The sequence below is a fragment of the Coturnix japonica genome, chromosome 30 (genome assembly GCF_054131305.1).
Source record: "Coturnix japonica strain WE chromosome 30, WE-NBRP24, whole genome shotgun sequence".
In the NCBI taxonomy this organism is placed as follows: Eukaryota; Metazoa; Chordata; class Aves; order Galliformes; family Phasianidae; genus Coturnix; species Coturnix japonica.
This window is the reverse complement of record NC_140692.1, coordinates 1,558,255-1,584,060: the sequence shown is the minus strand read 5'-3', so window position 1 is coordinate 1,584,060 and position 25,806 is coordinate 1,558,255. Positions and strand designations below refer to the sequence as shown.

Here is a 25,806-nt window from a genome sequence, read left to right as displayed (position 1 = left end):
ATCAGAGGCTGCAACACCTCCTCTCTGCCAAAAGGCTGAGAATAAACTGGCTCCTCTGCCTGGAGACGGAGCCCGGGTGTACCTGAAGCAAGCCTAAAGGACTCATATGGGAAGCATAAAAATGACTTTGGTACAGAACTTAGTGGTTCAGGCACTCGACACACTGTAGCATCCCCAAAGCAGAACCACCACTCAGACCTGCTGCCATTGCAGCAATGCCATTGCATGAGTAGAGTACAGGCAGGCACTGGCCAAGCCCACAGCTGGCTGGTGGGGTGGTGTGGGAGGCAACTTTCATGCCATGAATGCAGTGACAGCCCCAAGGCCAGAAGCACCACCAGAACAGAGCTGCCCCTTCTATCACGGCCTTGACCTGTGGGCACTGGAGATACTGAGCCCCAGTGGAGCTGGGGCTGGAACCCAGCACTGCCTAGACCCAGGGATGGGAAGGAAGGTATGGGGGGATAGGTGCCTGGGAGAACACAACCCTGTGCTTCCAGCCCCAGGCACATGCTACCTTGTGAAAAGCGTACAAGAACCTCACTGAGAAATGTGTATAAGATCTTCAGTTTTTATTGTGCTGGCCTCTGAGGACCAGAGCTAACATGTGTTGGTCACGTTCGCCTACTTCTGCGGCATCTTTGGGGTTGGCTGTGGGCATTCTCAGCCTGACGTCCCCAGGTGCGGCTTTGCACCTGGGCTGGCCCTCGTCGCCTGGACTGGCTCCTGTGGTGTCTATGGAGCTGGCCCCGGGATTCTGCAGGCCGACGTTCCACAGGGGAGCGGCTTCGTGTCTGGGCCTGCTGCCTGGTCTGTCTTCTGCGACCAGCCGCTGGGGAATCCCCTGATGGCCGCAGTGCTCCCCTTCTGGTGTAGTGTTGGGAGCCACTCTCAGCCCTTGCAGCTGGTGCCTGGCTCCTCCGGGAGAGCCTCCGGGGATGGCTGTGGGAATCCAGGACCTGAGATTGTATTGGAGTGCGGCTTCGTGTCCGAGTCCGCTCACCCAGTCTGGACCTGCAGCTGCCAACTGCCAGGGAAGCCCTTGAGGACCGTGATGCCCTCTGCCTGGATGATGTTGTGGGGCATCTGTCAGCATGGCTGCTCCCATGGCAACCTCGGGGATGATTATGGATGTCTTCATCCATTTGGGCTGTCCCGGGCTGGCTGGACTGGCTGCCGCTCTCAGGCACCTGGGAACTGTGAACAGGCCCTGTTGCTGCCTGGCTGGCAGTGCTGGAGCTGCTGCTCTCAGGAACTGTGGAGTCGTGGGATGGCAGCAGTCCACGCTGGCTGAGAGTGCTGGGGCCGGTGACCTCTGAGTTTACACTGGAGGCTGTAAGCAGAGGCAGGAAAGTCAGCAGGATGGACCTCTTGCCCTGTTGTGGCCAGAGAGTCTCTGGCCAGGCTGCCCCATGCACCCACTGTCAGGCCTTGCCTGCCCCCCGCCTGGCTATTTGCTTCTTACCGGTGCCCACACCAGCACAGGCTTTGCACTCCCAAGCATCTGCGTCATTGCTCAGGTAGGAGCAGCGCCGGTGAGTGCCTTCCGCAGCACAAGAGCTGCACAGGAGCAGCTCCCAGGGCCTGGAGAAACAAACGGGTTGTGTCTGTGAGGACAAAGGCAGCTGAGCCAAGGATGCTCGTTCCGATAGCCTGTGGTGAGGCTGAGATCCCATGTGTAGCCCCAGAGGGCTGCTGAGGTAACTCACCCCTCTCCCTCTGCCTGCTCCCTGCCTAGTGGGTAAAGGCAATCACTGGCATCGCAGCGCTCGTGTCTCAATCCCAGCGATGCGTATGCGTTGTCATCCTCCCACGTTGGCCCGCTGCCAGAGAATGGAGAATACGTGATGAGCTCCCACTGCCCCTGGACTAAGGCTGACCCAGAGCAGCACTGTTCTTCTACCCCAATCCCATTTCCAGCTTCTCTGTAAGACTGAGGGCAGCCAGGGTTCATGGGCAGCCTAGGGCTTTGCCTGCGTGAGCACTCCCTGGGCAGGTGCAGCTCTGGTGCCCTCATGTCTCAAGAGCCAGAAGAAAAACACCAACCTGAGTGGGATTCGGATGCCCATGACAAGCATGTCGGATAGAAAGGCATCCGTATCTCTGCAGAGGGGGCACTGAAAGCAGTTGACGCCTGCACGGATGGCCTGTCCCTGTAGCAGAAACACAGTCAGTGGGAGTGGGAGCAGGCTCGGGTGCTGTTGGCAGCCCGCTGCTTCTTGCCCGCTGTTTGAGGAGAGGGCTCCTACCTGGATGCAGGCCCGGTGGAACCAGGCGTGCTTGCAGGCTGGGCACACCAGGGTGAGGTAGGACTTCTTGTCCTCCACTGGCTCCATGCAGATAATGCAGTTGGTATTCTGCTCTGGAGCCGCCTCCGCAGCCTGCTTAGGGCTGTGCTGCTGGCAGAATGAACTGGGGGAAGACAGAAGGGACAAGCAAGGTGAGGAGAGCTGCAAGTGGGGCAGAAGAACAGGAAGGAGCCCTGGGCCTTGGCCCTGGCTCTGCAGGCTGCTGAGAGGTGTCACAGCAGGTTCCTCACTTTCTTGGCTTGTATTGAAAGCAGGGGTTGTAGGCTCAGGTGAGGCCTGGCAGCCCTTACCTGTACTCTCCAAAGTACTGGGTGACACATTCACCCTGCCGGGTACAGGACAGATGGAAACTCTGTTCACAGCCCGTCTCTGCACAGGTGATGGGGGCCCCCAGTTCGCCACAAATGAAGCAGTGCTGGAAGGAGCAGAGCAGCGTCATCAGGAGCAAGCTCAGGGCCTTTGCTGCTGGACCTCCTGCCTCTGGGCAGGGCTCAGGACACAGGATGCAGGCCGGGAAGGCTTCCTCAGGACCAGGCTAAGCTTGAGGAGCCTCTCCTGGCCCAAACCAGCCTGCTCCAGTCAGGTCCTCACCTTGTGCTCCGCTTCCTGGATTACGCGTTGGACGTCTTCTGGGGTCACCTCTGCCGTTCTGTCGACAATTCTTGCCTGCTGGAAAAGGCCGTTGGAAAATGCCTGTTCAAGAGAAAAGAGCAGGATGGTGTGAGGACAGAAAGGAAGGAAGCATTGCTTGGAGGAAGGCGAAAGGAGGGAGCCCCGGGGGAACTCACCATACAGAACACATGAGCACATATCCCAAACTCCAGCTGCTTGGGCCCACAGATGTCCGGATCGGCATAGGTCTGGCCGCACAGCATGCATGCTGGAGAGGAGAGAGCAAAAGCAGTGAGCACGGTGCAGGGCCAGGTGTCCCTGAGGGCTGTCCCCAGGGGCCTGCACTGTGCCTGCCCTGCTGGATAAGGGATGGGGCTGAAGGCAGTGCAGGGAAACGGAGCATTGAGAGCCCATTGGTCCCAGCAGGCAGCCACAGGCCAAGCGGGTCCCCCAAGGCCAAGGAGCAGAGGGGCCCTGCCTGCAGTGGCTGGGGAGTCCCAGAGCACACCTGCCTACCCGCTTAGCCACAGGCTGAGCATCATAAGGCCTGTGCCTGGCAGCGTGGTTGCTGCTAACAGGGATACTTGTCTCTCACCAGGTTCCCACAAGCGGGGAGCGTCCCGAATCCATGAGAACGTGGCGCGCATCGTCAGCGAGCACTTGCAGAGTTTCAGCTCCGGCAGCGCTGGGCTTTCTCCTCCGCACGCACCTCTGCCAACTCTGAGGGAGAAGCAGGATGAAGGTGAGTTTACAGCTCAGTCCTCTGAGGGGTGGGAGCCCTCCTCCCACTGTCAGCCTCAGGCAGCCCCTTCATCCCTGCCCTCTCCGCACCTCACCAAGTCGCACTGAATCAGGGCCTGAGCTTGGCCACGGTTGTTCTGTTTGCAGGCGCCTGGGTCACAGTGGCCGCTCCCTGCCACCCACTGTGACAGAGTCGCCGCTGCCCGGGGGGTGAAGGTGAAGGCCCTCAGAACCCAAGCAGGACACTGTCGGCTGTGTCTAGACTAAAGGGCTGGGCTTCTCCCTGATTTCTTCTCCGATGGGCCCAAATGTGTTTGTGCTGCTACAGGAACTGTGTGACTCACGCACCCTCCTGACATATCCAGAATGTTTTAATAAAAATCACATTAAAAAAATAACAACATATCTTTTCTTCTGTAACCTACCTCTGACATGTATTTTACATGTGGTCAAAGGCCATTCTTCTTCACTCATTATGGATTTGGCAGGTCCTTGCGTGGCTTAAATGGTGGACATGCATGCTTGAAAGGATTATGGCTGCACACAGCAGCAAAGTCTACTTGTTGTGTATTTGATTGCCATTGCAATACGCATGCAAGACCTCAGAAAGTCTTAATTGCTGCGACACAGCCAGTTAGGTCTGTGCAGTTTCCCAGTCATTTGCTTCCCTTTGTTCAGTGCTTTGGGCTTGCAGCGGACATATTCTGATTTCACTGTTGACACTTTCTATCTTTATGAATTTATGATAGGTTAATAAGCTTCAGAGATGCAAGCTCATGACTTCTGTGTTTCTTGTGGGCAAGGGCAATGCCCAAGGCAAACTTTTCTTGAAAAGGAGGAGAGCAACGTTCACTGTGAATGAAAAGTTAAGCTTTCTGAGAAGAAACACTCATATTTTGCTGTTGAGTGCATTTTCTATACATAGCGGCTGTGTTATAAGGTCAGAGAGACTGGGAAGAACTTGACTTAGAGTTCTTAGATGGAACAAGTAATCAGGAAATCTTGACAAAGTTGCCTGTTTTGGTAATAACAAAACAAAATAGTGAGTTCTAAAATTATTTGGTCAAATATCCTTCTTAGACTTTTAGTAAAAATAGACAGTGGCTAAAAGACCCGGCCCATTCAGACACTTTGCACACTCTCTTTTTTCATCACTAGTCACCACCTGTTTCACCCAAGGAATGGTATATTTTATAAATAATGTGTTTTTACTTGGTTCCACTTAAGGAGTAGAGCTCCTCTTGATTTTATTTGATTTGAAATGTGTTGAGTTTCCAGTGACAGAGTTGGAAGAGCTTCCTTCCTGTAAGACTTTTATTCTCTCCCAACGCCTTGCCGGGAATACCGAATTTCAGTAGTGGAGAGCACCTGTTAAAGTTAGGGCTGAAGCTTTGAATATACAAAGTTCTGTGTTACTAATTTTATGTTTCTGTTTGGTATTTTCTGCACGTGAGTATTGCATAGATACGCATTACATAGATACGACAGATTTGACCGAGACTTGTGCTGTGTAAAGCAGCTGCTGGACTCAGTTATTCCCTTTACTGTTGTCCAGTGGAACAGCGCCTCTGTGCAATGACTCGTTTTTGGGATGCTGAAAGATCTGGTCAACCGTGTTCCATGGAAATCTGTGTAATACAAGCAAACGTAGACCTTGCCTCTATAGGTGCTGCACAGGTAACATAACTGTATGTCGTTAAAGGATTAAAGACCATATTCTCTTTTTCTTCCCAGTAAGTTAAGATTGCTGGGAATTGCCTATTTTGATCATTTTTTAGAAAGATGTGCTTACATAACCAGAATGTGCTGGTTTTGATCTCTCAGAATCACCCCTTCACCTCGTGTCTATATGATTATTTCTGCCATCATTACGGTGAGTTTCCGAAGGAAGAAAAGAGGATGCAGCATTCTTACAATATTTTCTACTTTTTTTGTTGTTGTTGTTGCATTTATTTATTTATTTATTTATTTGTTTATTTGTTTTCCCTGAAATACAGCTCCTAACACATTAGGTCTAGCCCCTTTATTAATTTATTTTTTTCTTTTAATTAATTTTAAGACATTTTCGGTGTTATTATCGTTGAATGGAATGACATCTAGCACTGTTTTGAATGTTCTGTTAGTTCTTGTCAGCAAAGTGATAGCAGAGAACTGGCTAGGGTAAGTTACTAGATGTGCTTAAAAATCCACAGGTTGCGGTGCTTCACATTGTGGTACTTAGTCATGGGTGTTGGACCTGTAGTGTTGTCATGATGTAGCCTCTGTTAAGAATCCATGAATGAAATACAAATCTAAATGCCCAGTAGCATTGCTGAGGACTCCCATTGTCTATGGCAGCTATTAGTTGGTAGCGTTCACTTTGATAGTGTTCACATTGACAGTGAAGAAAAATAGATCAGATATTTTAAAGAATATTAGAAGGTGCTATAGAAACACAGGCCATGTGGTCAGAAAAGCCTGGGAGAGCTTTCATTTAGAGCACTAACTGTTCACCTGTGTCTAAACATTGACGTGTGATCAGTTCTGCCTGGGCTGCAACCAGGGCGTGAGTAGGGTGCAGCGTAGTGCTAACTCAAATCATGGCAAATCATTTTATGAATTCTGATACACTGGATAAACACAGTCCTGTGAATAGCAAAACATACGCACCTGTGCATTCCATTTTAATTAAGCAATTTGGGAATGGTTTTCAGGAGTGCCTAAAAAATAACTGATGTTTTTGGAGTATTTGTGTCTCCATTGTCAGTTGACTTAAAGACATTCTCAAATGGAATGTAGGGAGTTGCCATCAGATATCCAAATCAAACAATTGATTGCGTCTCTTTACCAGGTTCCTATAAACCCCATCCTACCAGAGAAACAATCTCTGGCTTCCCAGTCGTGCCTTGTATGTGTCATCGCTCTTTGGCCGTGCATACATTTGGATCTATTTTCAAGAATGAGCCACAGAGAGAGTAAAATCTCATCAAAGATCTCTGACCAACAACTCCTTGAGACCTCCCTAAGAACTGTAATAGTATCACAGAATGACCCGGGTTGGAAGGGACTTCAAGGATCATGAAACTCCAACACCCCTGCCCGGCAGGGCCACCAATCTTCCATGTTTACTAGATTAGGTTGCCCAAGGCCCCATCCAACCTGGCCTTGAACACCTCCACCGACGGGTCATCCACAACATCCCTGGGAAGCCTTTTCCAGGACCTCACCACTCTCCTAGTAAAGAACTTACCCCTAACATCCAACCTAAATCTTCCCTTTTTTCCACTTAAAACCATTTCCCCTTGTCCTACTATTATCAGTCCTTTCAAAGAGTTTTCTCCCTCCCTGTTTATAGGTACCCTTCAGGTACTGAAAGGCTGCAGTGAGGTCACCCTGCAGTCTTCTTTTCTCCAGGCTGAACAAGCCCAGCTCCCTCAGCCTGTCCTCATAGGACAGGTGCTCCAGCCCCCTGACCATCCTCATGGCCCTCCTCTGGACCCTCTCCAACAGCTCTATGTCTTTCTTGTACTGAGAGCTCCATACCTGGACACAGTATTGCAGATGGGGCCTCACAAGAGCAGAGTAGAGAGGGACAATCACCTCCCTATCCCTGCTGGCCACCCCTCTCCTGATGGAGCCTAGGATCCCATTTGCTTTCCAAACTGCAAGAGCACACTGCTGACTCATGTTAATTTTCTCATCTATCAGGACCCCCAGGTCTTTCTCTGCCGAGCTGCTCTCAAGGACTGCTCCCCCCAGTCTTTACAGGTGTCTGGGGTTCTTCCAGCCCAAGTGGAGAACTTTGCACTTTGCCATGTAGAACCTCATTAGGTTTACCCGGGCCCACCTTTCAAGCCTGTCAAGGTCCCTCTGAATGGCATCCCTTCCTTCCTCCATGTCCACCACATCGCTCAGCTTGGTGTCATCAGCAAACTTGCTGTGAGCGCACTCCATTCCATCGTAGATGTCATTGATAGAGATGTTAAAGAAAACCGGTCTCAGGACAGATCCCTGGGGGATGCAACTTGTTACTGGCCCCCACCTGGACATAGAGCCATTGATCACCACCCTCTGTCTGCAGCCTTTCAACCACTTTCTTATCCATCAAGTGATTCTCCCATCAAATCCACATCCCTCCAAATTGGAGATGAGGATTCAGTGAGGGAACCGTGTTAAAGGCCTTGCTCAAGTCCAGGTAAATTACATCGGTCGCCTTCCCTTCGTCAATCAATGCCATCACTTCGTCATAGACAGACACAAGTAACCACTTCCATCAAAGTAGACCGATGCATTAGTTTCACAAGGAACAGGTTATTGTCTCCCACTATTATTATATCTTTTGTTGCTCTCTCTTTTGAAGGTATTTCAATGAAAACATAAAGAATCTGTTGGTTGAGTACACTGGATACATTACGTGTATTATATGCAGCCCAAAACAATTCTTCTTCACCAAAGAAGAAATCCCAGCCTGTGATGTATGTATGTTGTATCATCACTCAAGGAAACCAAAACCTGGGGACTGAGAGAAAGGAGGCAATGCATCAACCAACAGAGCCAAACTCAAAACAGGAATGGCACGCTTTCTTAAGATAGGTGTAGCAGGATGGTGTAGATGAAGAATAACAAGTTACGGACTGAGCATTAAACCTTTGTGAGCTTAAGCCGATAAAGGAGAAGGAGAATTCTTGGAATGGAACCTAGAACGGCAAACTGCCTTTATTCAATTGAAAGCAGCTCTAACGTTTCAAATCTCGAAAAGCCTTTTGACTGACACGTGCACGGAAGGTGTCACCCTGTTCTGGACGTGCTAAAAGAACACACTGGCTCATGGAAGATATTTCAGGCCCATGGGATATTTCTGCAGACAGCTGCATCAAGAAGGTGATGGGTGGCCATTGTATATACAAGAAGTGTTATCAGCTGTAGTGTTCATACAGGAACAACAGAGTAGTAGAGGATTCTGCTCCTCTACTCCGCTCTTGTGGGTATACTGCACCCAGTTCCGGGGCATCCATCACAAGGACATTGGAAGAGGGCCACGAAGATCATCAGAGGCTGCAACACCTCCTCTCTGCCAAAAGGCTGAGAATAAACTGGCTCCTCTGCCTGGAGACGGAGCCCGGGTGTACCTGAAGCAAGCCTAAAGGACTCATATGGGAAGCATAAAAATGACTTTGGTACAGAACTTAGTGGTTCAGGCACTCGACACACTGTAGCATCCCCAAAGCAGAACCACCACTCAGACCTGCTGCCATTGCAGCAATGCCATTGCATGAGTAGAGTACAGGCAGGCACTGGCCAAGCCCACAGCTGGCTGGTGGGGTGGTATGGGAGGCAACTTTCATGCCATGAATGCAGTGACAGCCCCAAGGCCAGAAGCACCACCAGAACAGAGCTGCCCCTTCTATCACGGCCTTGACCTGTGGGCACTGGAGATACTGAGCCCCAGTGGAGCTGGGGCTGGAACCCAGCACTGCCTAGACCCAGGGATGGGAAGGAAGGTATGGGGGGATAGGTGCCTGGGAGAACACAACCCTGTGCTTCCAGCCCCAGGCACATGCTACCTTGTGAAAAGCGTACAAGAACCTCACTGAGAAATGTGTATAAGATCTTCAGTTTTTATTGTGCTGGCCTCTGAGGACCAGAGCTAACATGTGTTGGTCACGTTCGCCTACTTCTGCGGCATCTTTGGGGCTGGCTGTGGGCATTCTCAGCCTGACGTCCCCAGGTGCGGCTTTGCACCTGGGCTGGCCCTCGTCGCCTGGACTGGCTCCTTTGGTGTCTATGGAGCTGGCCCCGGGATTCTGCAGGCCGACGTTCCACAGGGGAGCGGCTTCGTGTCTGGGCCTGCTGCCTGGTCTGTCTTCTGCGACCAGCCGCTGGGGAATCCCCTGATGGCCGCAGTGCTCCCCTTCTGGTGTAGTGTTGGGAGCCACTCTCAGCCCTTGCAGCTGGTGCCTGGCTCCTCCGGGCGAGCCTCCGGGGATGGCTGTGGGAATCCAGGACCTGAGATTGTATTGGAGTGTGGCTTCGTGTCCGAGTCCGCTCACCCAGTCTGGACCTGCAGCTGCCAACTGCCAGGGAAGCCCTTGAGGACCATGATGCCCTCTGCCTGGATGATGTTGTGGGGCATCTGTCAGCATGGCTGCTCCCATGGCAACCTCGGGGATGATTATGGATGTCTTCATCCATTTGGGCTGTCCCGGGCTGGCTGGACTGGCTGCCGCTCTCAGGCACCTGGGAACTGTGAACAGGCCCTGTTGCTGCCTGGCTGGCAGTGCTGGAGCTGCTGCTCTCAGGAACTGTGGAGTCGTGGGATGGCAGCAGTCCACGCTGGCTGAGAGTGCTGGGGCCGGTGACCTCTGAGTTTACACTGGAGGCTGTAAGCAGAGGCAGGAAAGTCAGCAGGATGGACCTCTTGCCCTGTTGTGGCCAGAGAGTCTCTGGCCAGGCTGCCCCATGCACCCACTGTCAGGCCTTGCCTGCCCCCCGCCTGGCTATTTGCTTCTTACCGGTGCCCACACCAGCACAGGCTTTGCACTCCCAAGCATCTGCGTCATTGCTCAGGTAGGAGCAGCGCCGGTGAGTGCCTTCCGCAGCACAAGAGCTGCACAGGAGCAGCTCCCAGGGCCTGGAGAAACAAACGGGTTGTGTCTGTGAGGACAAAGGCAGCTGAGCCAAGGATGCTCGTTCCGATAGCCTGTGGTGAGGCTGAGATCCCATGTGTAGCCCCAGAGGGCTGCTGAGGTAACTCACCCCTCTCCCTCTGCCTGCTCCCTGCCTAGTGGGTAAAGGCAATCACTGGCATCGCAGCGCTCGTGTCTCAATCCCAGCGATGCGTATGCGTTGTCATCCTCCCACGTTGGCCCGCTGCCAGAGAATGGAGAATACGTGATGAGCTCCCACTGCCCCTGGACTAAGGCTGACCCAGAGCAGCACTGTTCTTCTACCCCAATCCCATTTCCAGCTTCTCTGTAAGACTGAGGGCAGCCAGGGTTCATGGGCAGCCTAGGGCTTTGCCTGCGTGAGCACTCCCTGGGCAGGTGCAGCTCTGGTGCCCTCATGTCTCAAGAGCCAGAAGAAAAACACCAACCTGAGTGGGATTCGGATGCCCATGACAAGCATGTCGGATAGAAAGGCATCCGTATCTCTGCAGAGGGGGCACTGAAAGCAGTTGACGCCTGCACGGATGGCCTGTCCCTGTAGCAGAAACACAGTCAGTGGGAGTGGGAGCAGGCTCGGGTGCTGTTGGCAGCCCGCTGCTTCTTGCCCGCTGTTTGAGGAGAGGGCTCCTACCTGGATGCAGGCCCGGTGGAACCAGGCGTGCTTGCAGGCTGGGCACACCAGGGTGAGGTAGGACTTCTTGTCCTCCACTGGCTCCATGCAGATAATGCAGTTGGTATTCTGCTCTGGAGCCGCCTCCGCAGCCTGCTTAGGGCTGTGCTGCTGGCAGAATGAACTGGGGGAAGACAGAAGGGACAAGCAAGGTGAGGAGAGCTGCAAGTGGGGCAGAAGAACAGGAAGGAGCCCTGGGCCTTGGCCCTGGCTCTGCAGGCTGCTGAGAGGTGTCACAGCAGGTTCCTCACTTTCTTGGCTTGTATTGAAAGCAGGGGTTGTAGGCTCAGGTGAGGCCTGGCAGCCCTTACCTGTACTCTCCAAAGTACTGGGTGACACATTCACCCTGCCGGGTACAGGACAGATGGAAACTCTGTTCACAGCCCGTCTCTGCACAGGTGATGGGGGCCCCCAGTTCGCCACAAATGAAGCAGTGCTGGAAGGAGCTGTCACGGTTTGAACTAAAAATCCACCTGCGTCCGTGACAGGGGCCGTGGGCCCCGGAGGGGCCCTGGGCCGAAAGGAAAAAGTTAATTAGGAAAAGAAAACAGCGGCAACGATCTAAGGAGGCACACTTATTTACTTAATACTATATCGAAATACAGGATAATAAAATATAATATAATATAATTGAAAATTGAGCTAACGAATCAGACAAAATAAGAGAGAGAATGAGTCCCGTAACCGAGAGGCCTACTGTGAAATTTAGGCGAGACGGTGAAGGCTCCCACACACTCCCCTGAACGCCAGAACTCGAAAGACATCAGTCTGTGTCATGGTTTTGTAATTTTGCTATCAGTATCAGTATTCCACATCATAACATCATGTAAAGTATGGATACTTCTATTGAATGTGCAGTCCACAGAAGAAGACTACATATCCCAGAGAACAACAGGGTTAATGATAAGTCACGGGACCAGGACGCTGTATAATCTCGTTCCCAGGCTGGAGTGCCCTTCTTCTTCTCTCGAACTTCTCGGAGAGTGGGAAGCGTTCCAGCCGTGTCGCCTAGAGTTCACAGTAGGCCTCTCGGTTTTCGGGGACTCTCTCTCTCTGTTTCGTTCAATTTGTTAGCCTCAATTATATTATATTGTGTTATCTTGTATTTCGGCATCATATTTAGTAAAATAAGTTTTTCCTCCTTAGATTGTCGCTGTTTTATCCCACTCCCTTTTTCCCCCTCCTTTCCGGGCCCCGGGAGGGGGGCCCACGGGGTGGCTTCCCCTGTCACGGGCATAGGTAAATCTAAGTAACCCGTGACAGATTTTTTGGTGGAGAATGCGGGCATAGAGCTTTTTAGCTTTTAGAACAACTCTCTCTTTACTCTTAAAGAGCTTCGTTAGGGGAGTGTTATCTTTTCGTAGCTGCTCACTGAGAACGTGACCTTGAAATACCAGACAAATTGTCAACATTAAGGGCTGCTGTACATTCTCAGCACTGCTATCTAACTTTTGTGTAGAAAACAAAGGGATTTCTTTCTCCCTTAGAGCAAAGCTAGCTAGCTCTGACTTTTACAGAGCCTGCCAGCTATGAATCCACTCTTCATCCCAGTTGCTCTGTTTAAGGGATTGAAAGCAATTATGATCTTCTTAAAGTATTGGTCAACTATTAACACCATAATTTGGTGTTGTGGAATTGTGCAGGTATATAGCCTAATAAGGTGGATACTGATGGAGACACCTGCCTGGTACTTTTATGAGATGTGGTATGGTCAGAATTTTGGCACCTACATCCCAGATGGAATTGTGAATCTTACAAACACTTGCATCCCAGATGGAATTGCGAATCTTACAAGTACTTGCATCCCAGATGGAACAGGCAATTTTACAAACACCACCATGTTTAATTCATTGTACAGGCTAAAAAAACCCTTTTTATTTAGGTTGTACTCTCAGATTTCCACACGCCTTTCAATAACTGAGATAGGGTTCATACTTGCATCCATGTTATCACTATTAATGAATGCATATATGTTCCTATGCATTCGTTCTATGCGGAAGTCTCCTCCAGAACCAGAGAATGATGACTGGCAGGGAATATGGAAAGGTTTAGGAAAAGTCTTGGAAGCATGGGGACCCGCAGTGTCATGGGATTTCACTCTTGAACACCTAAGGGACCCTAAGAAATTAAGTGAGTATTTGGGTCAGAGATCTAAGGAGGTAAACCTTATGTGGGGTTTGGCTTATGCATACCGTGCTTTGTATCATACTATTCTGGAGAGAGAGAGTTTCCGATCTGAGATTCAAGCCCAAGTTAATTCTGATCAGTCACAGGAGGCATCAGTAGCAATATCAGTTGCCCCTGTGGAAGGCAAGAAATGGAAACGGGTGTCCACGCGTCTAGAACGAAAAGAAGGAGAAGCACAGGGGGGGGCTGCAGAAGACCCAGGTGCCGGGCATGGAGCAGAACCGAAAAAAGCAAAGGCAAAAACCAAGAGGCATGAAGAAGAGACTGATGATGAGGAGGAAATCACCTATTGTCGACCTCTGAAGCTGACTGAAATCCAAGGCTCAAGAAAGGAGTTCACACGGCGTCAAGATGAAGGTATCCTTGCTTGGTTGCTTCGCTGCTGGGACAACGGGGCCAACAGCTTGTCTCTAGATGGTAATGAAGCTCGCCAACTAGGAAACATTGCCCAAGATGCAGGTATCGACAGAGGGATTAGCAGATGTTCGGATGGAGCTGCCACTCTCTGGTTGCGGCTGTTAGAAGCCGTGAGAGAAAGGTACCCCTATAAGGATGCTTTGAAGCCCAAATTTGATAGTTGGAATACCGTCCAAAAAGGTATTCAGCGCCTGAGGGAACTGGCCATGGCGAAAATGTTGTACAGCCCTGATCCAAGCGAACTTGACCCTGAGAGAGTGAGGGCCGATCCTGACATGTGGCAGAAAATCACAAGTACAGCACCAGAGAGAATGGCACAGTCATTGGTAACAGGTTCTAAAGGGTTTGTGGACAGATGGCCCCGAGTTGTTGAGCTGATTATAATGCTTCAAACCACTGATCAGCAGCTCCCTCAACTGCATGCCGCAGTTTCTGCCATCTCACGGCTAGAAAACCGAGTAGATGAAATGTGCAAGAAATTGTTTCCATCAACTAATCGTAATGATGATCCCGTAATAGTATCAGAAACAACTGATGAAGGTCAATCCTCATACGGGCCACCAGGTCTAATGAAGGATCTGATCAAAGTATTCCAGTCCTACTCCTCACCTGCATCATCAAAAGTCTCAGCTGTTAAACGCACACGCTTCCCAGCTCGAGCAAAGAACAACAGTACGATTGCACCGCGTGTTTCCATGTGGCGCTACCTACGTGACCGTGGAGAAGACATGAGGAAGTGGCATGATAAGCCCACTTCTGCACTACGAGCACGGGTGAAAGAACTACTAGACATACCAACCACCAGTGGAGTTGCTCCAGTCATCACAGGTAACCAATAGAGGGGCCCTGCCCTCAGTCAGGGGAGGGAAAGGGATAATAGAGTTTATTGGACTGTGTGGATTCGATGGCCTGGCACATCAGAACCACAGGAATATAAGGCGCTGGTGGATACCGGTGCACAGTGCACCCTAATGCCCTCCAGTCATGAAGGGACAGAATCAATCCATATTTCTGGAGTGACTGGGGGCTCTCAAGAATTGACTGTGCTGGAGGCTGAAATAAGCCTCACTGGCAAAGACTGGCAAAAACATCCTATTGTGACTGGCCCAGGGGCTCCATGTATACTGGGTATTGATTACCTCAGAAGGGGGCATTTCAAGGATCCTAAGGGGTATCGATGGGCCTTTGGGATAGCTGCTGTAGATATGGACAACATTAAGCAGCTGTCTGTTTTGCCTGGCCTGTCAGAGGACCCGTCTGTTGTGGGGCTGCTACGAGTAAAAGAGCAGCAGGTACCGATTGCTACAAAGACAGTGCACAGACGGCAGTATCGCACCAACAGGGATTCCTTGCTCCCCATTCATGATTTGATTCGCCAGTTGGAGAATCAGGGAGTGATCAGTAAAACTCACTCACCTTTTAACAGTCCCATATGGCCAGTGCGTAAAGCCAGTGGAGAATGGAGGCTGACAGTAGACTACCGTGGCCTGAATGAGGTCACACCCCCATTGAGCGCTGCTGTGCCGGACATGTTGGAACTCCAGTACGAGCTGGAGTCAAAAGCAGCCAAATGGTATGCCACCATTGACATTGCCAATGCCTTCTTCTCTATTCCTTTGGCTGCAGAATGTAAGCCACAGTTTGCCTTCACCTGGAGGGGCATTCAGTATACTTGGAACCGTTTGCCCCAGGGGTGGAAACACAGCCCAACCATTTGCCATGGGTTGGTCCAAACTGTACTGGAACAAGGTGGTGCTCCTGAACACCTGCAGTACATTGATGACATTGTTGTGTGGGGTGATACAGCAGAAGAGGTTTTCACAAAAGGAGAGCAGATCATCCAAATTCTTCTACAAGCCGGCTTTGCTATTAAGCGAAGCAAAGTAAAAGGACCTGCCCAGGAAATTCAGTTCTTAGGTATAAAGTGGCAGGATGGACGTCGTCACATCCCAACAGATGTGATCGACAAAATCACTGCCATGTCTCCACCAACTAGCAAGAAAGAGACACAATCTTTCCTGGGTGCAGTAGGCTTTTGGAGGATGCACATTCCAAACTACAGCCTCATTGTAAGCCCCCTTTATCAGGTGACGCGGAAGAAGAACGATTTTGCATGGGGCCCTGAGCAGCAGCAGGCTTTTGAACAGATTAAACAAGAGATAGCCCGAGCTGTAGCACTGGGGCCAGTACGGACTGGACAGGATGTAAAGAACATCCTCTATACTGCTGCTGGAGAGAAAGGCCCCACTTGGAGTTTGTGGCAAAGAGCCTCAGGAGAGACCCGAGGCCGACCCCTGGGATTCTGGAGTCGATCATATAAGGGGTCTGAAGAGTGCTACACTCCAACTGAGAAGGAGATCTTAGCCGCGTATGAGGGGGTTCGGGCTGCTTCCGAAGTAGTCGGGACTGAAACACAGCTCCTTTTGGCACCTCGACTGCCAGTGCTGAACTGGATGTTCAAAGGACAGGTTCCCTCCACTCATCATGCTACCGATGTCACCTGGAGCAAGTGGATTACGCTGATTACACAGCGAGCGCGAATGGGAAACCTCAATCGTCCAGGAATCCTAGAGGTAATCATGGACTGGCCTGAAGATAAAAGGTTTGGAACATCACCAGCAGAAGAGGTATCACGTGCTAAAGAGGCCCCACCATACAACGAATTACCAGAAAATGAAAAGAAATATGCCCTATTCACAGACGGATCATGTCGCATTGTAGGGAAGCATCGCAAATGGAAAGCTGCTGTGTGGAGCCCCACACGACAGGTTGCAGAGGCCACCGAAGGTAAGGGAGAATCAAGTCAGTTTGCAGAGGTAAAAGCTGTCCAGCTGGCCTTAGATGTTGCTGAACGGGAGAGGTGGCCAATGCTGTATCTTTATACTGACTCATGGATGGTGGCAAATGCCTTATGGGGGTGGTTACAGAGGTGGGAACAAAACAACTGGCAACGGAAGGGTAAATCTGTTTGGGCCGCTGAATTATGGAAGGACATTGCTGCCCGAACAAAGAATATGGTTGTAAAGGTGCGTCATGTGGATGCACATATGCCCAAAAGTCGGGCTACTGAAGAACAACAAAACAACCATCAGGTAGATAAAGCTGCCAAAATTGAGGTGGCTCAAATTGACTTGGACTGGCAGAATAAGGGTGAATTATTTCTAGCTCGATGGGCTCATGAGACCTCAGGTCATCAAGGAAGAGACGCGACATATAAGTGGGCCAGAGACCGAGGGGTGGACTTAACCATGGACGCTATTGCGCAGATTATTCATGATTGTGAAACATGTGCCATAATTAAACAAGCCAGAAGGATGAAACCTCTCTGGGAGGAAGGGCGGTGGCAAAAGTATAAATATGGGGAGGCGTGGCAGGTTGATTATATCACCTTGCCACGATCTCGCAGTGGTAAGTGTTATGTACTCACCATGGTAGAGGCAACCACTGGGTGGCTTGAAACATACGCAGTACCCCATGCAACTGCTCGAAACACCATATTAGGTCTTGAGAAACAAGTCCTGTGGCGACATGGCACCCCAGAAAGAATTGAATCTGATAATGGGACACATTTTAAAAATTCCCTTATAAATACTTGGGCCAAAGATCATGGCATTGAGTGGATTTATCATATTCCCTACCATGCACCAGCTTCTGGTAAAATTGAACGATATAATGGGTTGTTGAAAACTATGTTGAAAGCAATGGGTGGCGGAACATTTAAGCACTGGGAGAAGAATCTGGCAGAAGCCACTTGGTTGGTGAATACTAGAGGATCTGTCAATCGTGATGGTCCTAGTCAATCTAGCCCCCTACACACTGTAGAAGGAGATAAGGTCCCTGTTGTACATGTAAAGAACATGTTGGGAAAAGCTGTTTGGGTCCTTCCAGCTTCTGGAAAGGGCAAACCTATCCGTGGAACTGTCTTTGCCCAGGGACCTGGGTGCACTTGGTGGGTAATGCAGAAGGATGGGGATGTTCAATGTGTACCACAAGGGAATTTGATGCTGGGGGAGTGCAGTCAATAATTTTATGTATTTATATGTATATATGTTTGCATGTGTAGTGTATTTTAGTTATTATAGTTGTACATTTAGTTATGTTACATGTAATTCTACTGCTATCATAATTTTACATACGTGTATATATATGTATATATATATTTACCATGATGTAATAATGTAGAATAAGGGGTGGAATGTCATGGTTTTGTAATTTTGCTATCAGTATCAGTATTCCACATCATAACATCATGTAAAGTATGGATACTTCTATTGAATGTGCAGTCCACAGAAGAAGACTACATATCCCAGAGAACAACAGGGGGGCCCACGGGGTGGCTTCCCCTGTCACGGGCATAGGTAAATCTAAGTAACCCGTGACAGTCTGTTCTGCGACAGAGTTAATATAGAGTCCAGGTCCCGTGACCCATCGTGTTGTTCCCTGGGAGATGTAGTCTTCTTCTGTAAGTTGCAGATTCAGTAAAATTATTCATGCTTTAAATGATGTTATGATGTGGAATACTGATAGCAAAAATTACAAAATTATTAAACCATGACATTCCACCCCTTATTCTACATCATTACATTATGTTTATACATACATATACACTCATATGTATAATTGTGAATAATCAGCAACCTTATTTTCCTCAACAATTTATATTTATTCCATACAAATCCCTAAGTTGAGAACAAAACTCTATAACCTAACCTACTATTTATTATTTTTGAGAAAATGGCAAAACTGCCAGAAAAGGAAAACACGTCAGCGGTAGAGGGGAAAGGCAGTGCTAGTAGGGCGTCCCCCACATCAAGGTGCACTCATCCTTTCCCAGCCACCACAGCAGATTCCCTTTTGACTTATACTTCTTTCCATGTGTGCTCTACACATGCATGGCCAGTGCACGATATAGAGTCCAGATGGAAAACTTGCTTACAGAATGCCTAATTAAGGTATATAGAGAAAAGTGTTTCCTTAACATTAATCCACTCTATCTTAAGTCCTATACCTAATTGAACTATTCTGTACCTAATTGAAATATTTTCTGAGACTCTACCTATATATATACAGGAAAAAATCATTGGCTGCACTCCCCCAACATCAAATTCCCTTGTGGTACACATTGGACATTCCCATTTTTGTCCATCACCCACCACGTGCACCCAGGTCCCTGGGCAAAGACAGTACCCCGGAGAGGTTTGCCCTTTCCAGACGCTGGAAGGACCCAAACTGTTTTTCCCAACACACTTTTTATGTGTACTACAGGAACCTTATCTCCCTCCACGGTACGTAGGGAGATGGATTGGTTAGGACCATTACGATTACTAGATCCTCGAGTGTTGACCAACCAGGTGGCTTCTGCTAAATGGTTCTCCCAGTTTTTGTACGTTCCACCACCCATTGCTTTCAACATAGTTTTCAACAACCCATTAAATCGTTCAATCTTACCAGAAGCTGGTGCATGATAGGGAATATGGTAAATCCACTCAATGCCATGATTTTTGGCCCAAGTGGTTACAAGAGAATTTTTGAAATGAGTCCCATTATCTGATTCAATTCTTTCTGGAGTGCCATGCCGCCACAGGATTTGCTTTTCCAACCCTAATATGGTGCTTCGGGCGGTAGCATGGGGTACTGCGTATGTTTCAAGCCACCCAGTGGTTGCTTCCACCATGGTGAGTACATAACGCTTACCATTGCGAGATCGTGGCAAGGTGATATAATCAACCTGCCATGCCTCTCCATATTTATACTTTTGCCATCGCCCTTCCCCCCAAAAAGGTTTCATCCTCTTGGCTTGTTTAATTATGGCACATGTTTCACAATCATGAATAACTTGAGCAATAGCGTCCATAGTTAAGTCCACCCCTCGGTCTCTGGCCCACTTGTATGTCGCATCCCTTCCTTGATGACCTGAAGTCTCGTGGGCCCACCGAGCTAGGAATAATTCACCCTTGTTCTGCCAGTCCAAGTCTATTTGAGCCACCTCAATTTTAGCAGCTCGATCAACCTGATGGTTATTTTTATGTTCTTCAGTAGCCTTACTTTTAGGCACATGAGCATCTACATGGCGCACCTTTACAACAATGTTCCTTATTCGGGCAGCAATGTCTTTCCACAGTTCAGCAGCCCAAACAGGTTTACCCTTTCGTTGCCAATTATCATCTTCCCACTGTTGCAACCACCCCCATAAGGCATTTGCCACCATCCATGAATCAGTATAAAGATGAAGCATTGGCCACCTCTCCCGTTCAGCCACATCTAAAGCCAGCTGAACAGCCTTTACCTCTGCGAATTGACTTGATTCTCCTTTACCTTCAGTGGCCTCTGCAACTTGTCGTGTGGGGCTCCATACAGCAGCTTTCCATCTGCGATGCTTCCCTACAATACGACATGATCCATCTGTGAATAGGGCAAATTTCTTTTCGTTTTCTGGTAGCTCATTGTATGGTGGTGCCTCTTTAGCACGTGATACCTCTTCTGTAGGTGGTTTTTCAATTTTTTTACTCTCAGGCCAGTCCATGATCACTTCTAGAATTCCAGGACGGCTGAGTTTTCCCATTCGAGCTCGTTGAGTAATTAATGAAATCCACTTACTCCAAGTGGCATCAGTAGCATGATGGGTGGAGGGAACCTGTCCTTTAAACATCCAGTTTATTACTGGCAAGCGAGGTGCTAGAAGAAGCTGAACCTCTGTCCCAACTACTTCAGAAGCAGCCCGAACCCCCTCATACACGGCTAAGATCTCCTTCTCAGTCGGAGTGTAGCGCTCCTCAGACCCTTTATATGCTCGACTCCAGAATCCCAGGGGTCGGCCTCGGGTCTCTCCTGAGGCTCTTTGCCACAAACTCCAAGTGGGACCTTTCTCTCCAGCAGCAGTGTAGAGGATGTTCTTCACATCCTGTCCCGTCCGTACTGGCCCCAAGGCCACGGCACGGGCTATCTCTTGTTTTACCTGCTCAAAAGCCTGCTGCTGCTCAGGACCCCATGAGAAATTATTCTTCTTCCGTGTTACCTGATAGAGGGGGCTCACTATGTGGCTGTAGTTTGGGACATGCATTCTCCAAAAGCCCACTACTCCCAGAAAAGATTGGGTCTCTGTTTTGTTGGTGGGCGGAGACATAGCAGTGATTTTGTCAATCACATCCGCTGGGATGTGACGACGTCCATCTTGCCATTTTATACCTAAGAACTGGATTTCCTGGGCAGGCCCCTTCACCTTGCTGCTCTTAATGGCAAAACCAGCTTGCAAAAGAATTTGGATTATCTGTTTTCCTTTCTGGAAAACCTCTGCTGCTGTATGGCCCCACACTACAATATCATCAATATACTGCAAGTGCTCAGGAGCATTACCCTGTTCCAAAACAGCTTGGATCAATCCATGGCAAATTGTTGGGCTGTGCTTCCACCCCTGAGGTAAACGGTTCCAGGTATACTGAATACCTCTCCAGGTAAAAGCAAACTGTGGCCTACATTTTGCAGCCAATGGGATGGAAAAGAAGGCATTAGCAATGTCAATGGTGGCATACCACCTAGCTTCTTTTGACTCCAATTCATACTGGAGTTCTAGCATGTCTGGTACAGCAGCACTTAATGGAGGTGTGACTTCATTCAGGCCACGGTAATCTACCGTCAGCCTCCATTCCCCACTGGTTTTACGCACTGGCCATATGGGGCTGTTAAAAGGCGAGTGAGTTTTGCTAATCACTCCCTGATTTTCTAATTGGCGAATTAGCTTGTGAATGGGGAGCAATGAGTCCCTATTGGTGCGGTACTGCCGTCTGTGAACCACTTTGGTGGCAATTGGTACCACTTGGTCTTTTACCTGGAGCAACCCCACAGCAGAAGGATCATCTGACAGACCAGGTAAAGTTGACAGCTGCTTAACACCGTTTGTGTTTACAGCAGCTATCCCAAAGGCCCATCGATACCCCTTGGGATCCTTAAAATGTCCCATCCTAAGGTAATCGATTCCCAGTATACATGGAGCCTCTGGACCAGTCACAATAGGGTGTTTTTGCCAGTTTTTACCAGTGAGGCTTATTTCGGCCTCCAACATAGTCAATTCTTGAGAACCCCCAGTCACTCCATGGATATATATTGGTTGTGTCCCTTGGTGACTTGAGGGCATTAGGGTGCACTGTGCACCAGTGTCCACCAAGGCTTTATATTTCTGTGGTTGAGATGTGCCAGGCCACTTAATCCACACAGTCCAGTATACTCTGTTGTCCCTTTCCCCCCCCTGGCTGGGGGCAGGGCCCCTCTATTGTTTACCTCGGTGGCTTGCAGCAACTGGAACTTTCCCCCTTTTGGAAGAGTTCGCCTTGGTGGTTGTTTTGTACTGTAATTCTTTCACTCGTGCCTGAAGTGCAGAAGTGGATGAATTATACCACCTCTTTATATCCTCCCCATGATTACTCAAGAAATACAACAAAGCAAAACGTATGGTCTTATCGTTGTCATTTGCTTGAATATGAGGACCTCTCTTTTTTATGGTTGAGATTTTCGATGATACGGGTCGAGAGGAACTCATGTTGTTTAGCTTTTTCAATAGGCAATCGTGGGAATCCTGGTCCCCATCATCTGGTACCACCATGGATCCATCTACATCAGGCATGTTAGTCAACATGTCAATAATTTCATTTTGTGTTCCCTCCATTCTGTTTAACCTTTCAGCTATTTTGACAATGGCTGAAGTATAACGATTAACTTCTGTAGTGCTTATAAATAATTCAAGCTCCTGAAGTTTAGCAATTAGTTCATTAACAAGGGGTTTCCTTTCCCCTTGGCCATATACTAATGCAAGCGCACTGGCATGCTTTTCTGGAGCAGCCCTTGTAAAGTCACGCCACATTTGTCGTGGTACACGGACTATCTCAGGATCATGTAATTGGTTCGGGTCATTGCGGTTGAAGTGGGAGCTGTATAGCATTTCCACCAGAGCATTTTCTCTCAAAGTTTGGATGCCTTTCTCTATATCAGTCCATTTCCTTTTCTCAGGCTCCAAGTCCCGTTTAAAGGGGAATCTATCTCTTACCGCTATCAACATCCGCTTCCAGAGGGTGTAGGACTGATCTTGGCATGTGCCAATACCTCTGTCCACACGTGCATCTCTGGAAATGCTACCCAGTTGGCGAGCTTCATTGCCATCAAGCCACACACTGCTGGCACCATTGTCCCAGCATCGAAGTAACCAAGTGACCATATGTTCTTTTGGTTGACGTGTGTAATCCTTTCTTAGATCCTGAATTTCACTCAGTTTTAAAGATCTATCAATAATGGTCGTAATACTTTGCTCACCTTTTGCTCTATCAAGAGTCCCAGGTGTTGATGGTGGTAACTGTGTTGATGAGGCTGCCCCATCTATAAGTTTGGACTCGAGAAATTCTCGTAAAGAAAATCTAACTTTTGGCTCCTCTTCTTCATCTGACTCTGACTCTTGTATTATTTCCTCTAGGTAACCCTCCTTCTTTTTCCTCTCTCCTAACTTCCTCTGCTCCTCATACTTCTTCTGCTCCTCTAACATCTTCTTATACCCCTCTAACATCCTCTGCTCCTCCAACTTCTTCTGGTCTTCTGACTCCCCCTGCTCTCCTGAGTCCCCCTGCTCTCCTGAGTCCCCCTGCTCTCCTGAGTCCTGCTCTCCTAACTCCCTCCGCTCTTCTAACTCCTTCTGCATTTTCTCTAACTGAGTTGAAAATTGTTTTACTTTTCGCCCTCTTACAGGGGCAACCAACATTGTATCTGGTGCCCCTGGTAGTTGGTCAAGGTGTGGTACATACGGTTCAGACTTGGGGATGTTCCCCTTGGACTGGAGGGTGCATAGCTTGGATCGGAGGAGATCGCGCTCGAACTCCAGGGTGTCGAACTCAGCCCTGAGGGCGTTGTACTTGGACTGAATTGTGTCGAACCTGGACTCGAGCGCGTCGTGTTTGAACTGGAGAGTGTTGCGCTCAGATTGGACGGCATCGTACATGGTCTGGAGGTTGTTACGATCGATCTTGATAGCATCGAACTGAACCTTGAGGTCGCTGTACATGGACCGGAGGACATCTCGCTCAGATCGGAGGGTGTTACATTCGGACTGAAGGATGTTGTGCTCAGACTGGAGGGTGTTGTAATCAGTCTGGAGGGTGTCACGCTCCGACGGGAGAATGTCGCGCTCAGACTGGGGGCAGCTATTCTCAGTCTGGAGGGCGTTGTGCTCGGACTGGAGAGTGCCGTGCTCGGACTGGAGAGCATTGTGCTCGGACCGGAGAGCGTTGTGCTCGGACTGGAGAGCGTTGTGCTCGGACTGGAGAGCGTTGTGCTTGGACCGGAGAGCGTTGTGCTCGGACCGGAGAGCGTTGTGCTCGGACTGGAGAGCGTTGTGCTTGGACCGGAGAGCATTGTGCTCGGACTGGAGGGTGCCATGCCCGGACTGGAGAGCGTTGTGCTCGGACTGGAGGGTGCCATGCACGGTTTGAACTAAAAATCCACCTGCGTCCGTGACAGGGGCCGTGGGCCCCGGAGGGGCCCTGGGCCGAAAGGAAAAAGTTAATTAGGAAAAGAAAACAGCGGCAACGATCTAAGGAGGCACACTTATTTACTAAATACTATATCGAAATACAGGATAATAAAATATAATATAATATAATTGAAAATTGAGCTAACGAATCAGACAAAATAAGAGAGAGAATGAGTCCCGTAACCGAGAGGCCTACTGTGAAATTTAGGCGAGACGGTGAAGGCTCCCACACACTCCCCTGAACGCCAGAACTCGAAAGACATCAGTCTGTTCTGCGACAGAGTTAATATAGAGTCCAGGTCCCGTGACCCATCGTGTTGTTCCCTGGGAGATGTAGTCTTCTTCTGTAAGTTGCAGATTCAGTAAAATTATTCATGCTTTAAATGATGTTATGATGTGGAATACTGATAGCAAAAATTACAAAATTATTAAACCATGACAGGAGCAGAGCAGCGTCATCAGGAGCAAGCTCAGGGCCTTTGCTGCTGGACCTCCTGCCTCTGGGCAGGGCTCAGGACACAGGATGCAGGCCGGGAAGGCTTCCTCAGGACCAGGCTAAGCTTGAGGAGCCTCTCCTGGCCCAAACCAGCCTGCTCCAGTCAGGTCCTCACCTTGTGCTCCGCTTCCTGGATTACGCGTTGGACGTCTTCTGGGGTCACCTCTGCCGTTCTGTCGACAATTCTTGCCTGCTGGAAAAGGCCGTTGGAAAATGCCTGTTCAAGAGAAAAGAGCAGGATGGTGTGAGGACAGAAAGGAAGGAAGCATTGCTTGGAGGAAGGCGAAAGGAGGGAGCCCCGGGGGAACTCACCATACAGAACACATGAGCACATATCCCAAACTCCAGCTGCTTGGGCCCACAGATGTCCGGATCGGCATAGGTCTGGCCGCACAGCATGCATGCTGGAGAGGAGAGAGCAAAAGCAGTGAGCACGGTGCAGGGCCAGGTGTCCCTGAGGGCTGTCCCCAGGGGCCTGCACTGTGCCTGCCCTGCTGGATGAGGGATGGGGCTGAAGGCAGTGCAGGGAAACGGAGCATTGAGAGCCCATTGGTCCCAGCAGGCAGCCACAGGCCAAGCGGGTCCCCCAAGGCCAAGGAGCAGAGGGGCCCTGCCTGCAGTGGCTGGGGAGTCCCAGAGCACACCTGCCTACCCGCTTAGCCACAGGCTGAGCATCATAAGGCCTGTGCCTGGCAGCGTGGTTGCTGCTAACAGGGATACTTGTCTCTCACCAGGTTCCCACAAGCGGGGAGCGTCCCGAATCCATGAGAACGTGGCGCGCATCGTCAGCGAGCACTTGCAGAGTTTCAGCTCCGGCAGCGCTGGGCTTTCTCCTCCGCACGCACCTCTGCCAACTCTGAGGGAGAAGCAGGATGAAGGTGAGTTTACAGCTCAGTCCTCTGAGGGGTGGGAGCCCTCCTCCCACTGTCAGCCTCAGGCAGCCCCTTCGTCCCTGCCCTCTCCGCACCTCACCAAGTCGCACTGAATCAGGGCCTGAGCTTGGCCACGGTTGTTCTGTTTGCAGGCGCCTGGGTCACAGTGGCCGCTCCCTGCCACCCACTGTGACAGAGTCGCCGCTGCCCGGGGGGTGAAGGTGAAGGCCCTCAGAACCCAAGCAGGACACTGTCGGCTGTGTCTAGACTAAAGGGCTGGGCTTCTCCCTGATTTCTTCTCCGATGGGCCCAAATGTGTTTGTGCTGCTACAGGAACTGTGTGACTCACGC

The 25,806-nt window shown here is 49.8% G+C and overlaps 2 protein-coding genes across 6 annotated transcripts; both read right to left on the bottom strand.

Moving 5' to 3' along the window:
* Window positions 1-557: 557 nt before the first annotated feature.
* Window positions 558-3,599, bottom strand: LOC146755774 (E3 ubiquitin-protein ligase PHF7-like). 5 transcript variants are annotated; one of them, XM_085525216.1, is made up of 9 exons: window positions 3,517-3,599; window positions 3,098-3,189; window positions 2,901-3,002; window positions 2,600-2,724; window positions 2,250-2,412; window positions 2,047-2,153; window positions 1,710-1,823; window positions 1,466-1,584; window positions 558-1,333 (listed from the first exon to the last, which is right to left on the bottom strand). In XM_085525216.1, the coding sequence occupies exons 1-9, from the start codon at window positions 3,566-3,568 to the stop codon at window positions 615-617; spliced, it is 1,593 nt and encodes a 530-aa protein (XP_085381342.1). In that variant the 5' UTR covers window positions 3,569-3,599; the 3' UTR covers window positions 558-614. The 5 variants fall into 5 exon arrangements, with proteins under 5 accessions (XP_085381342.1, XP_085381340.1, XP_085381339.1 ...); XM_085525214.1 differs by having other exon boundaries at window positions 2,047-2,412; XM_085525213.1 differs by having other exon boundaries at window positions 2,047-2,412; window positions 2,901-3,189.
* Window positions 3,600-9,275: 5,676 nt separating this feature from the next.
* On the bottom strand, window positions 9,276-25,397 carry LOC146755773 (E3 ubiquitin-protein ligase PHF7-like). The gene is made up of 9 exons (XM_085525302.1): window positions 25,315-25,397; window positions 24,896-24,987; window positions 24,699-24,800; window positions 11,288-11,412; window positions 10,938-11,100; window positions 10,735-10,841; window positions 10,398-10,511; window positions 10,154-10,272; window positions 9,276-10,021 (listed from the first exon to the last, which is right to left on the bottom strand). The coding sequence occupies exons 1-9, from the start codon at window positions 25,364-25,366 to the stop codon at window positions 9,303-9,305; spliced, it is 1,593 nt and encodes a 530-aa protein (XP_085381428.1). The 5' UTR covers window positions 25,367-25,397; the 3' UTR covers window positions 9,276-9,302.
* Between the last annotated feature and the right edge of the window lie 409 nt (window positions 25,398-25,806).

What these genes read in the sequence shown, in the direction of transcription:
- LOC146755774 (XM_085525211.1), bottom strand. Translation starts at nt 3,335, where the DNA reads ATGGGCTCTCAATGCTCCGTTTCCCTGCACTGCCTTCAGCCCCATCCC. An exon ending in CAGTACTTTGGAGAGTACAG is followed by an intron (nt 2,413 to 2,599) that starts GTAAGGGCTGCC and finishes GTCTTCCCCCAG; the next exon opens with TTCATTCTGCCAGCAGCACA. An exon ending in GAGCAGGCAGAGGGAGAGGG is followed by an intron (nt 1,585 to 1,709) that starts GTGAGTTACCTC and finishes TTGTTTCTCCAG; the next exon opens with GCCCTGGGAGCTGCTCCTGT.
- LOC146755773 (XM_085525302.1), bottom strand. Translation starts at nt 25,366, where the DNA reads ATGCGCGCCACGTTCTCATGGATTCGGGACGCTCCCCGCTTGTGGGAA. An exon ending in TCCACCGGGCCTGCATCCAG is followed by an intron (nt 10,842 to 10,937) that starts GTAGGAGCCCTC and finishes TTTCTGCTACAG; the next exon opens with GGACAGGCCATCCGTGCAGG. An exon ending in CTGTGCTGGTGTGGGCACCG is followed by an intron (nt 10,022 to 10,153) that starts GTAAGAAGCAAA and finishes CTCTGCTTACAG; the next exon opens with CCTCCAGTGTAAACTCAGAG.